This window comes from Hyperoodon ampullatus (genome assembly GCF_949752795.1).
Source record: "Hyperoodon ampullatus genome assembly, chromosome: 10".
Classification (NCBI taxonomy): domain Eukaryota; kingdom Metazoa; phylum Chordata; class Mammalia; order Artiodactyla; family Ziphiidae; genus Hyperoodon; species Hyperoodon ampullatus.
In genome coordinates this window covers 41902377-41914677 of record NC_136923.1, presented here as the reverse complement: position 1 = coordinate 41914677, position 12301 = coordinate 41902377, and the positions used below count along the sequence as shown (strand labels likewise).

The window sequence follows — 12301 nt, the reverse complement described above, 5'->3', positions numbered from 1 at the left end:
TGTGCTTTTTATTACTTAGGATAGAATTTTCATATTATGTTTCTCTTTTGATAAATAATGTAAGTTACCTATTTAGTAATTAATGTTTAGTTTGCATTTTGTTTTCTTTTTTTTTCTGGTATCCTGAACTAAAGAATATAAATTGAAAAAGCAGTTTCAGTTCAGATTCTACTTGAATACCATTTCAATCTATAAGAGACAGAAACATTCAAAAGCTTAATCATATTTAAGTGGAAAATTTTTTTTCCCACAAATGCATTCAGAATACAATGGGATTGGGCTTCCCTGGTGGTACAGTGGTTAAGAATCCACCTGCCAATGCAGGGGACACAGGTTCGAGCCCTGGTTCGGGAAGATCCCACATGCCATGGAGCAACTAAGCCCGTGCGCCACAACTACTGACCCTGCGCTCTAGAGCCCGCAAGCCACAACTACTGAGCCCATAAACCACAACTACTGAAGCCCGCGCGCCTAGAGCCCGTGCTCCGCAACAAGAGAAGCCAACGCAATGAGAAGCCCATGCACCACAATGAAGAGCAGCCCCCGCTCGCCGCAACTAGAGAAAGCCTGCGTGCAGCAATGAAGACCCAACACAGCCAAAAATAAATAAATAAAAATAAAAATTTTTTAAAAATACAATGGGATGCCTTTATGATGCTGATGGGAGGAACAGGCCATTGTATAGTGCAGACTCCTCAGACTGTAATGATGTGCACTCAACAGGATCGAGAAATTTAGCAAATGAAAATAACTTTCAGTTACATTTGAATTTCAGATAAATAACAAATAATTTTTTAATATGTGTCTCAAATACTACATGAGTCATACTAAAAAATTATTTGTTGTTTCTCTGAAATTTAAATATAAGTGAGTGGCCTGTATTTTACATGGCAACCCTCCACCCAAACCACCCAGGACCTTACTAAAATGCTGAGTCTGATTCAAGAGGCCAGAGAAGGGCTGAGAGTCTGTATCTCTAACAAGTTCCAGGTGATGTGGAAGTTGCTGGTCCAGAGACCATATTGTGAGCGGCAAGGATCTAGAATTAGCATAGCATATCTGGTGCAGTGATACCCAGGACTGGATTCTCATTGGCATGGCCTGGATAGACCCCTCTGCCCCTCAGAAGTTCTGACTCAGTAAGTCAGTCAGGGGTCGATATTTTCAGCATGCTCCACAGGAGTTGTTGTTTCTGATTCACAGGCAGGGATGTGAACCAGGAAATATTTTAAAATACAAAAGGTATCATGTTCATGCAAGGAATTATTATTATTGCATTAAACTCACTCTGTGCAGATTGTTGTATCGCTGAGCTAAGTGTGTCCAGAAAGACCTTCCAGTTTCTGAGCTCCCAAAGGGCAGCAGATAGGATTGTACCCTGCGGTCTTCACATCCCAGTGTCCCCTTACAGCTGGAAGCAGTCCAACCCCTAACAGCCTTATTATTATCAACCCTGGCCACTTTCTCAGAGCTCAACACTTTTTTATGCAATTCAGCTCCAGCTGGGCTTGTAAACTCATGAAACACAGTCCAAAGACCGCAGCTCCAGCTTCTCCACGGGGAGGTGTATATGTTTGCCTCACATCCAAAGGGGTTCCACACACAAGCTCACCCAGATACCCACAGGCGACTGAATGCTTTCTCACAGCCACTCTGAGTCTAGGATTCCTGTTGGAACATTGAGTCACACGCACCACCACGAAGCTTTCTTCCAAGTAAATACCTCGTTTCCAGAGTTTCCAGAGTGGGGTGCACTTCAAAGGGCCCAGGGTCATTTGCATACAGGAAATCTTCTCCCTGGAGCACCTTAACCCATCTCTGACACAGCTTGGGTTTTGCACTTTGGCCTCCCTCCTCCCTCCACTTGCATTTCATCCATTTCAAAACCATTAAGAGCTGTGAAGAATGCCTGAATGCAATCAGATACAAAATCCACTTAAGAAGTGCTTTAAAATGAGATCCTCCAGGTCTTGTGAAACCAAGTGGAACCCCGGCTTGCCTTCCCAAGTCTCACTCCAAGAAGTCTGTCTGCCCAGGCCACTGACCTTGACCTGGTCAGCAGGCATCAGGAAGTGACTGCTCCTTCCCCATCAACAGTTTTTTCATAACACTAAAATGGCACTTGGCATAGATTACTGGGCTCATCTTATCTAGGGGGAAGGGGAAAGGGAGCAGAAGCCCAGTCTTGGAGATCACTGTCTCCCCCAATATGCTCAGCACATATAGCTGGTCGTAAATATTTGAATTAGGTTGGAAGGAAAAAAAATTTGGTGAGAATTCCAAACTACAGTCATGTCTAAAAGTCTAAATCAGAATCCCCTACTCTAACATGGTTTCCAGTAGATACATCAGGACTATCTCATCTTGTATATGGTGAACTCTCTTGAATAAGTTGCCCAGAATTTGGCACTGCTTGGAGTACTTAGGATTGACTTTTTTTTCCCTTTACTGTTGCGGGGAAGGAGTATTCTTTGTTGTATTTCCTGGCTCAGGCTAGGAGGCGCAATTTGTTTTCCTTTGGAGCTTCTCAAAGACATAGTCCACGCCCGCCCCAGCTTCCTTTTTAGAAAGTAAGGCTGAAATGTAACGCTGAGTCAGCCACAAATGTGGCAGATGGAATAAGATTTAGCCAAAAGGAAACCAGCGCAGGCAGACACTGCACTAGAGGCTGAGGAAGCGAGATTTCCAGAAGACCAGGTTTCTGGATCTCCTAGTCTGAGGGATAAGGCATAGGGGGAGGGGCTGGTGAAAGACAAGAAAACCAGCAATTTACCACAGTGTTGACAAAATGAGGGAAACGCCAGTTCAAGTTCCCTCTAAGAACCACCTGCCAGTCCCTAGAAAAAGAAATACAAGCATCCAATAAACATAACAGTGCAAATCCAAACAACAACAGGATACTATCTTCACATATAGAATTGGCAAAAACTAAGATGCTTGCTGCAGCCAGCTGGTAAGGACCTGCAGGATCTGTGGGGAAGGGAGGAGAAGGGAGGGACAGGAGACCGGTGCTGCCTTCTCGGAAAATAATTTGGAAATGTCCCCCCTTTAACCAAGCAGTTCCAGTGCCAGAAGTTTATCGGCTAGATATATTCCCAAGCAATCACCAGGATATACATATAAGGGAGTTCACTGCAGAACACAGAAACACACCAAGTGATTCCTGATAAGATAGTTTTGATACGTCTACATAGAAATTCATGATATAGTCCCCACCCCCTGCACACACATACACAAATGGAGTCCCCCCTTAAGCCCTTCTCTGTCCCTCTTACCCAGTTTCTGTAACAGGATAGCTCTAGGATGGCTCGTTTGAGCAGTCTTCCCTACTGAGATTGAAGATTTTTGAGAGCAAGAATCTATTCTTCTAAACCCCGCACAGAGGTCTGTAGCAAATACAGAATAGTTTTCCAGTGGCTGTTTGTTAACTGGTGAAAACAGAAAGCCGTTTACTTGATGAACGGGCGAGGGCTCCACTTCTGACAGAGTTACTTGAGTTTTATCAGAAGCTGTCGGGCGCCGAGCTTGGTGGGGTAAGAGGCCTCGCATTCCTCAGTTGGAGAAATTCCCCGGCCTGGCTTGCCGCTCTCCCCCATCTTCTGGCCTGAGGGGACAATGACAGAAGTAAGACACAACGTGCCCCTAGGAATCCTATGATAAAAGTAGGCTTTGACCTTAAAACCTCCTCACTGTGCTGCAGAAATGGCTGCTCTGTTTATTAACTATTCAGTGGGGGTTTAATTCTAAATGGTGTCGACCACTGAAATGTTTGAATTGGCTTTTTAAAACTATCCTACCTCCAAATGTGTTTTCTTCCTTGAATTTGAGACAGACACTGGAAGTTTCTTTTGATTACGATGTTTTTTTGTTTCGACTATTCTTGGCTGGTTGGATGGTTTTAAGGCAAATTCTTACTTGTATATTTTAAACACACACAACTCTGTCTCTTGTGCCCCAGTGTTTAACACAGGACAGCTCAGAGTGGTCGAAGCCAAGTTCGTGTGCCCAATGCATGTTTCGGTCTGTTTGGCCCCTTTGTGCGTTGGCACACAAACTTGGGTTTGACAACAAGAGGGCGATACTGAACCGTCCTGAAACCAAGACCATTTGTTTGTCAGTGCCCTCCATAAGTGAGGAGGTGGGCTGCCGGTAACTGGAGAACCCCCATTCCAGGGTCTCCCATCCCCAGGCCCTCCGTGGGTCTCTAACACAGTACTCACTGGCCAGATGCTGGGTGGCATCTGTCAGTCAGCAGTGACTGAGCAGAGGTGTCCAGTGGCCGTCCTAGAGTCACCAATCAATTCCCCACCCAGACACAGCCGCACAACTACAATCACTGATTATCGTCCCTTATCCCCCCACTACGCGGTGGGGTCACCTCTCACCACTGTGTCCCCAGAGCCCAGCCCTTGACCGGTAACATAGTAGACTCATTAAATACTTGTTGAATAAACAGTCTGCGGGCTGCCAGCCCCATAGCAAATGTCTGGCCACTCAGGCACCTCTGCCCTCCCCTCCCCCTTATCTTCTTCCTAACTCAAAACTTTGCCCAGATTCTGTCTAGTGCATACACTTGAGTTTCTTTGCCCTCTGCACCCATGGGGAATGCAGATCTTTTCAGTGAGCTCCAGTCTTTGGGTACACAGAGATTCTGTGTGGGCTGCAGGCTGAACACACCAGCCATGCAGACTCAGGGCCTTGGTTCCCTCCTGAAAGGGGGGAGGTGATTTCCAGGGATCCTAATTCAAGTCCTAAAAGTTCCACAAGAGCCTCTTTAAATAAGGAAGTGTCAATGCAGGGGTGGTGTCCTGCTGCCAGTTCTGCCACAGACCTGCCCAGCCTCTGTGGAAAAAGACATTTAAGTCCACAGATGGGATTCTTTGTTTCATCCATAAAATGAGACTAATATGGCCAATGCTGTTATCTACTTAGCACACCGGATTGTTGAGGACTGTGAAGCACAAAGTGTACTAAGAATGTACTGTACTTTCTTTAAGCCTCCGTGCAACTCCTGGGGTTGGGTGATTAGCTTTCTCCTCTGCACTGGCCTTCCCCATATCCAGCTTCTACAGCTTCAGGCCAAGCTCCCCATTCTCTCTGAATCTCAGCGTGACACTTGAAGCTTTTTAACAAGTTGAAAGGCCACACAGGGAGTTGAAGCACAGCAGGAATTAGTGAGCTGCTGTGGAGTAAAAATGCTACCAGCTATAAGTAAATGGGCTGCATCGCATCCCACCATTGCTTTGATGGGGACCTACCTCCCACTAAAAATAATTTAAAGTTTAATTCTCCCAAGATGCAGGTGTAGAAGCAAATAACAGCTCTTCTTTAGCACCTGTGGACCTGTTGCCTTCACAGAGGTAGACGCTGATGCTGAAATGGCTTCAGATGCTGCTGCCAATTCGTTTTGCCACGGTGTAAATCCAATGGACAGAGATGGGTGACAAGAGAACTGAAACAGGAGGGAAGGGGGCAGGGCACAACCCTTCAAGAATAACACAGTGGTTGAGAAAAACTGGAGACGACAAAAACTGGTTAGATAAAGACGCAGATGTAGAGAATGGACTTGAGGTCACGGGGAGGGGGAAGGGTAAGCTGGGACGAAGTGAGAGAGTAGCATGGACTCTCTCTATATACACTACCAAATGTAAAATAGCTAGCTAGTGGGAAGCAGCTGCAGAGCACAGAGAAATCAGCTCAGTGCTTCGTGACCACCTAGAGGGGTGGGAGGGAGACGCAAGAGGGAGGGGATATGGGGATATATGTATATGTATAGCTGATTCACTTTGTTATGCAGCAGAAACTAACACAACATTGTAAAGCAATTATACGCCAATAAAGATGTTAAAAAAAAAAAAAACTGGTTAGAGCTGACCAGGCCCAAGATGGCGGAAGATTTGACTCCCAGTAGACCTTGAGCTCATTATGCACTCATTGTAATACATTAGCATATGCTAAATGACACACCCACAGGCGCCATGACAGTTCCAAGGCTGACCATAAAAGGCCAAAATGTGGGCGGTGGCCCAGCTCCTGGAAATCCCTGCCTCTTCCCCAAGAGACTCTTTGCTCAAGAGTCCAGTACTGAAAGACAAGTGTTGGGTAAAAGGAAAGATAGCCTTATTGAGGAAGCCAGCAACCCTGGGGAGATGGTAGACTCATGTCACAAAGACCCAAACCCCCAGGTTTTGCTTGGGAAAAGAGGGAAAGGGGTTACGTGCAGGGGAGGGGTGAGTCTTCTATTTTCAGAGATGATTGTCTCCATCACGCGGTTCCAAGTAGCCGTAAGGTCTCACTTGTGGTTGGAACATTATATGACCCATAAATCTTTGGTCACTTAGTCCTGGAGAATAAGGAAGAAGGGTGAAGCCTATAGAAAAACTAATCCTCAATCTCGATACCCATCAAGCAGCAAGCAGTTTCTCCATCAGCAGCAAGCTAAGCTAAGCTAATGGTAGAAGTCAGGCATAGTAATAATTAAGAAATATATTGGGGGGAATTCCCTGGCAGTCCAGTGGTTAGGACTACATGGTTCCACTGTTGGAGTCATGGGTTTGATCCCTGGTCGGGGAACTAAGATCCCACCAGCCTTGTGGTGTGGCAAAAAAAGGAGAAAGAAATAGATTTGGAACAATGCTGAGTTGCTGACAGTCCCTAGTTACAGTCTCATTTCCTCAGTTACAATTCCCACTGCCAGATTTTCCTTCCATGTCTAGGGAAAAGGGGTGAAGACATCTTCTGTAACTTCAAGCTGAGCACGGGCGACGAAGGATTCTTAGAGTGGAAGGATCTGACATGGTGTAAGAAATATTCTTTGGTTCCCTTACGTGCCTGTTGAGATTCCAAAAGAGGCATCTCATTACTAACGTTTTAAGTAACTGTTTTGCAAAGAGTTGGCGTGCCAATTATGATCCCATGACTAGAAGATAAAATCCCAACTTAAGGATTCCTTCAAGCATTGACCTAATCCCAGAGGAAATCCAAGAAAATAGGTTCATAAACCAATCCCATCCACCTTGAAATAGGGGAGTATGGTGGGCTAAGATCTGTTGGAGCCAGGTGGCCTGTTGTGTCAGCGTCATCTTGATTGTTTTAAGCTCAGTTAATCTTCAACTCCAGGGTCAGTTTTTTCCCATTCTCTTGAGGCCAGTTCTTGGAAGTGTGCTAGCCATAGATTCAGTGCTGCTCAAGACGGAGCAGCTTATGTCATGGCTACGGTCTGGTCATCGCGCGGTTAGCTTTTTCCCTCTGGTGGCAGTTACAGTATCTGCAACACAGCTCAGGAATGTGCATCAGACACTGCGTCCTTCAGGGAGGAACTGAAGATTCTGTGACTATATTGTCCTAATCATTAACTGCTTGAGCCTGCTCCTTTGTGACTCAACAGGAGACAAGGGACATGGAGGGGCTTTCTGTACCTGGGAGGGCCCCTCAGGGTTCTGCTTGGTTTCAAGAGGCCATGGGCTAAGTGACATGCCTCTCCAGCAGCAGTGTCTGGGGCTTCAGGGAACCACCAAATAAATGCTTACAGGGTAACAGGGGACACAGCTGAATCTGGGGTTAATTCCCGTGTTGTTGGGGGCAGGGCGGAGAAGGGATGGAAGAGGCCACACTGTGGGTGCTGGGAGACTGTTAAAATGCAGTGAGGGCTTCCCTGGTGGCGCAGTGGTTGAGAGTCCGCCTGCCGATGCAGGGGACACGGGTTCGTGCCCCGGTCTGGGAAGATCCCACATGCCGCAGAGCGGCTAGGCCCGTGAGCCATGGCTGCTGAGCCTGCGCGTCCAGAGCCTGTGCTCCGCAACGGGAGAGGCCACAGCAGTGAGAAGCCCACGTAATGCAAAAAAAAAAAAAAAAATGCAGTGAAACCCAGTAGCAAGGCTGAAATGGCTTCCCAGGCTGGACTGCCACGTTTCCAGAACTTTTTCCTAGAGCAGGCCTGGCACCCCGATGCGCAGGCCACCAAGAAGGCGCAGGCCCTGGACGCACACTCGCACCTCGCTGCCCGCCTCCCCTCGCCCCACACCCCACCCCTGGCGCCGGCTCCGCTTCCTTCCAGTCTCGCTTGCAAATTCAGGTGCGCCTGGAATTTACACCCACTCACTCCTGCGAGGGCAGGAACCCCCTCCTGACCCTGAACTTCTGTTTGGACTACCTGCTTCCTGGCCTTTCTCTCCTGCCCGCTGAGACACACCCTTCTCGACCACCTGAGTCTGCCTGGGGCGGAGCAGGGGCTCAACACACCTTTCTTGGAAAACCAAAGATGAAAGCAAATTTCGGGAAATAAAACTTTTCAATAAAATATCAAACGCCTTGGGAGACCCATACATGGTGTTCAGGTTTTCCCGATTACAGCAATACTTTCCACCACTCCTCCAACTTGGAATCACCACCCCGTTAAGAGTAATTGGTTTGCTCTTTTTTTTTTTTCTTCTTCTTTCTTTCTTTCAAAGAGTAAATCTGATCTTTTAAACTCGAAACTAATGATAGAGGCATTAGGGCTAATTAACAACAGTTTTACAAGAATGGCCTTTTCCATTCTCTCTGTTTGGCTTCAGCACCTCTCACCTCCACCCCCGAGTGTTTAAGCATTGTAATGCACACGGGCCTCCGCCTCCCCGCCCACCAGAGGGCTGTCCCCGCCACCCTGGGGCTTGTGGCTGAGGAAGGAGAATCTCCCTGAAGGTTTTATTCAAAGCGTTTATTAGGACCGACCTGTCTGAGGAACCCCCCAGTTTCTTCCGACATCCTGGCTCCTGCTTCTGAGACCTTCTGGGGAGACCATATTTCTCATCTGGGATATTTTTCTCTTTAAATGCCCATTTTCACTTCAAGAAATTAACGTTTTCCTTCGGGTGTTTTGGCAATGACTGTGAATTAAAGCCAGCCCAATATCTTTTTCTTTCTAAATTGTTAGGAGCCATGGACCAAAGAAAGATGGAGCGCTTTTCTTCCAGGTATGAACCAATCTTGAGTGTGAGCTTTTGATTACTAGTTTCCCAGCTTAGGAAACATGTCCTACACCTCTCTGTTGTTTGATTTCATCTCGTTCAAACCTTAAAGAGCTGCCAACAGTGCTGCTGTTTTTCCAAAAGACCTGGAACTTAAAGTTGCATCCACCTTTGCTATTGGCTTTTAACATCTTCAAACAGGTTACTGGCTCTGCCTCTGAAATGACTACTGTTTTCCTACTCTTTTGTTAGAAAAGGTCAATATTACAACAAAATTAAGAATCTGCTTCTGACAAGGTTAAAGGTTTAGGCAGATTTTCAATATTTGGGAACCATTAAGAATAATGGGAAATTGTTTTAAACTTTGAACATCTTTTAAATGACTGGTTTAAATGAAATAGTTTGTAAAATGTGATTCATAAATTACATAGAATGTCATCCAGGCATTTAAAATTCCTATATGAAAACTATATGCAGGAGAAAAAACATGTGAAATAGAAGATAAAAGATTTATACCTACTTAAAATTATGTGCATATGAGGACAGAGCCTAAGAAGTAATAATACGTAATTGGAAAGAGTTGGAGATTAGGTGGGCTTTATTCTCATCATCTTTCTTTGTGTTGTTACATGAATTAGTCAGCCATTTTAAAGGAAAGTGGTGTTCTACAATTTCTCCCTAGTGGTCTGTGGTCCTGTGATGAGAAGACCCAGGTGTTAATTCAAAGGGATTTTATTTGCTTTGTTTTGCTAATGGAGGTCTGATTTCCTCTTCCTAGTATGATTTTGATCCTGGCCTTTTCCAGAGCATTTGAACTGGAATTAGTCACTGGTAAGAGACTTTGCTTTTTTGATCACTAGCAATTTTCACGTGGCCTGAAATACAGATGCAAGGAGTTAATTTTGTCATTCAGGATTGGGCCACTGTGAACTTGCCCGTCCATCACAGGGAGACCTGGCCTTCAGAGACGACGGCCTTCAGTCCCGGGAGGAGCCTGCAATTCGTCATCGGCCTTCCCACTTTGTACCATCCACGGGAATCCAGAACAGTAAGACGTACCTGCCTTAGATCTACAGTGCGGTATTGCTATCCTGGTCCTTCACATGTTTCCTGAGTATCTTTTAGACCCTCTTTCACCTAAGAGAGCGGGCACCTGATTCTGGAGCTGGGCAGATGATTAGTTGGACTGGTTTTGATTCTGGGGGCCAGACAGGCATTGTGTACTTCACTTCCGCAGATTGCAGTTTCCCTCACCTGATCCCACTTCATGCTGGGGACTCCAGGTACCACCACTGGCTTATGCATGAAAAAAGATTTCTCTGATCAAAAGCACAGGTAGCCAAAGGAACACTAAAAAGGAGAGTCTTATTCTGTTAGGTTTACAATGTTTATAGACATCTGTCAACACTTGGGGAGATTAAGTCCTTACCGCCATATTAACCTTGGCCTACGGGAACTCAGCTTTTCAATCCTTCCACCCTCTCAGCCACCTTTTCTTACATTTCAGGTAAGGAGCTAAACAGAACCTGCTGTCTGAATGGGGGAACCTGCATGCTGGGGTCCTTTTGTGCCTGCCCCCCCTCTTTCTATGGACGGAACTGTGAGCATGACATGCGCAAACAGTAAGCCACTGAAACGGGCTGGGGGTGGAGAGGAGAGGGAAGGAGAGGTGGGGATTTAAACTCCGCATGTCTGTTCATCCTCAGGAACTGTGGGTCTGTGCCCCATGACACCTGGCTGCCCAGGAAGTGTTCCATGTGTAAATGCTGGCACGGCCAGTTCCGCTGCTTTCCTCAGCCGTTCCTACCTGGTTGTGGTAAGCAAAGGGTTGCCTCTTTTGCCCTCTCAGGTTAGTTAGTTGCCTGTGGACACTTAATTAACAGGGTCTCTCCTCTTACCTCATGGCTTGCTGAAGACTGGCAGCCAAAGCTCTCCCTGTAAGAGCATCGAGGACTCCAGATGGGATGGTCGCCCTGGTGTCCTTGATATTTACTTCCTCAATATGTGGCCAGTTGTGCTGCCTTTCAGGTGGAGAGTTGAAATTTCAAGTCTATTTGACGTTCTATAGTATGTGAAATTCTATAGAGGCAAATAAACAAGAAAAGGCTTGGCCTCTTAAACACGAAGAGACACTCTCTGGCGTTCCTTTCTTTGGGCAGGGAGACCCAGACAGGTTCCAGGGGGCAGCTCAGTGCCCACCCCACAGCAGGGTTGGGGGTACCCAACTCCAATTATTGCCCGTAAATTCCACCAGAGGAACTGACCCCACTCTCCTTTCTTAGGAACTTCTTCAGGGATCCTAAAAGGCCCCTCTAGGCCACCCCCTGGTGATTGGTCTCATAACTCTTTCACCTCATTGATTTTTACTGATTTGAGGAAAACAATGACAAGGGCAGGGACCTAGAAGAGAACAAGAGGAGAGGGTTTGCTCCCTACCCCAACCTGAGCCAGATTTCTAGGGCCACCTTAGTTTAGAGGCCTCTCCTACTTCTGACCCTGCAGATGTCAGAAATTGAAAATGTTCAACAAATTGAAAATGAAAACAAATGCTTCCTTGAGTACAACATGGGACCCCAATCTAGGCAGGAATTGTCTTTTCCTTTTGCATTGGGTATCAGGCCCAGGATAGGTGACTGGAAGGTGTGGGTGGAATGGCTGGATAGGTGGGGACCATATTTTCTCCCTGGAATTCGGGACGCAAAATGTGCTGTCTCCTTAGCATCAGAGCCTAACCAAGTTCTGCCACACGCCAGCAATTATAGGCGTCACTGGCTGGGGTAGGTTACCAGGTGTGAGAGCATGTATCCAGGGAAGATCAAGTTAACAGTCTGTCGAAATATTTTCTCAGGGGAGTCTAATCACACATAATCGGTACTGTTGATCCCATAAGCACATTGTACTCATCAAATCTTTGGCCCTAACTGCTTTTGGGTTCGTGTAGATGTGCCACATGTGTGGGCCACAGGATAAAGTGGGATTTCCTTTAATGACCAAGGGTCTCTACCTTCCAGATGGCCATGTGATGGATGAGCACCTCACAGCTTCCGGGACTCCAGAATTAACACTGTCTGCATGTGCTTTTATGCTACCTGGCATCTGCCTTGCTATACAAAGTTATTATTAACCCACATTTATGTGCAGCATTTGCCATGCAGGTTTCATGACCTTTAAAGGCTGTCTCTCCAATGTCCCAACTGAGAGATGATCATTTGTTGGTAGCCTTGATATGGTGAATAGATTTCCCTATGGTCCCTAACATTTCCTTAAAGTACCAACTACTTTCCTCTTCCCTGCCCTCTCCAAAAAACTACTTAAAAAAAAAAAATGCCATATCTTGTTCCCAAGTCCTGTGT

At 46.3% G+C, this 12301-nt stretch overlaps 1 protein-coding gene across 1 annotated transcript; it reads left to right on the top strand.

Moving 5' to 3' along the window:
- Positions 1 to 8919: 8919 nt before the first annotated feature.
- Positions 8920 to 12072, top strand: CRIPTO (cripto, EGF-CFC family member; the record flags this gene model as incomplete). The annotated part of the gene is made up of 6 exons (XM_079712788.1): positions 8920 to 8954; positions 9727 to 9779; positions 9862 to 9996; positions 10456 to 10570; positions 10655 to 10764; positions 11960 to 12072. 6 exons carry the CDS (start codon positions 8920 to 8922, stop codon positions 12070 to 12072), a joined length of 561 nt encoding a protein of 186 aa, XP_079568914.1.
- Positions 12073 to 12301: the final 229 nt, after the last annotated feature.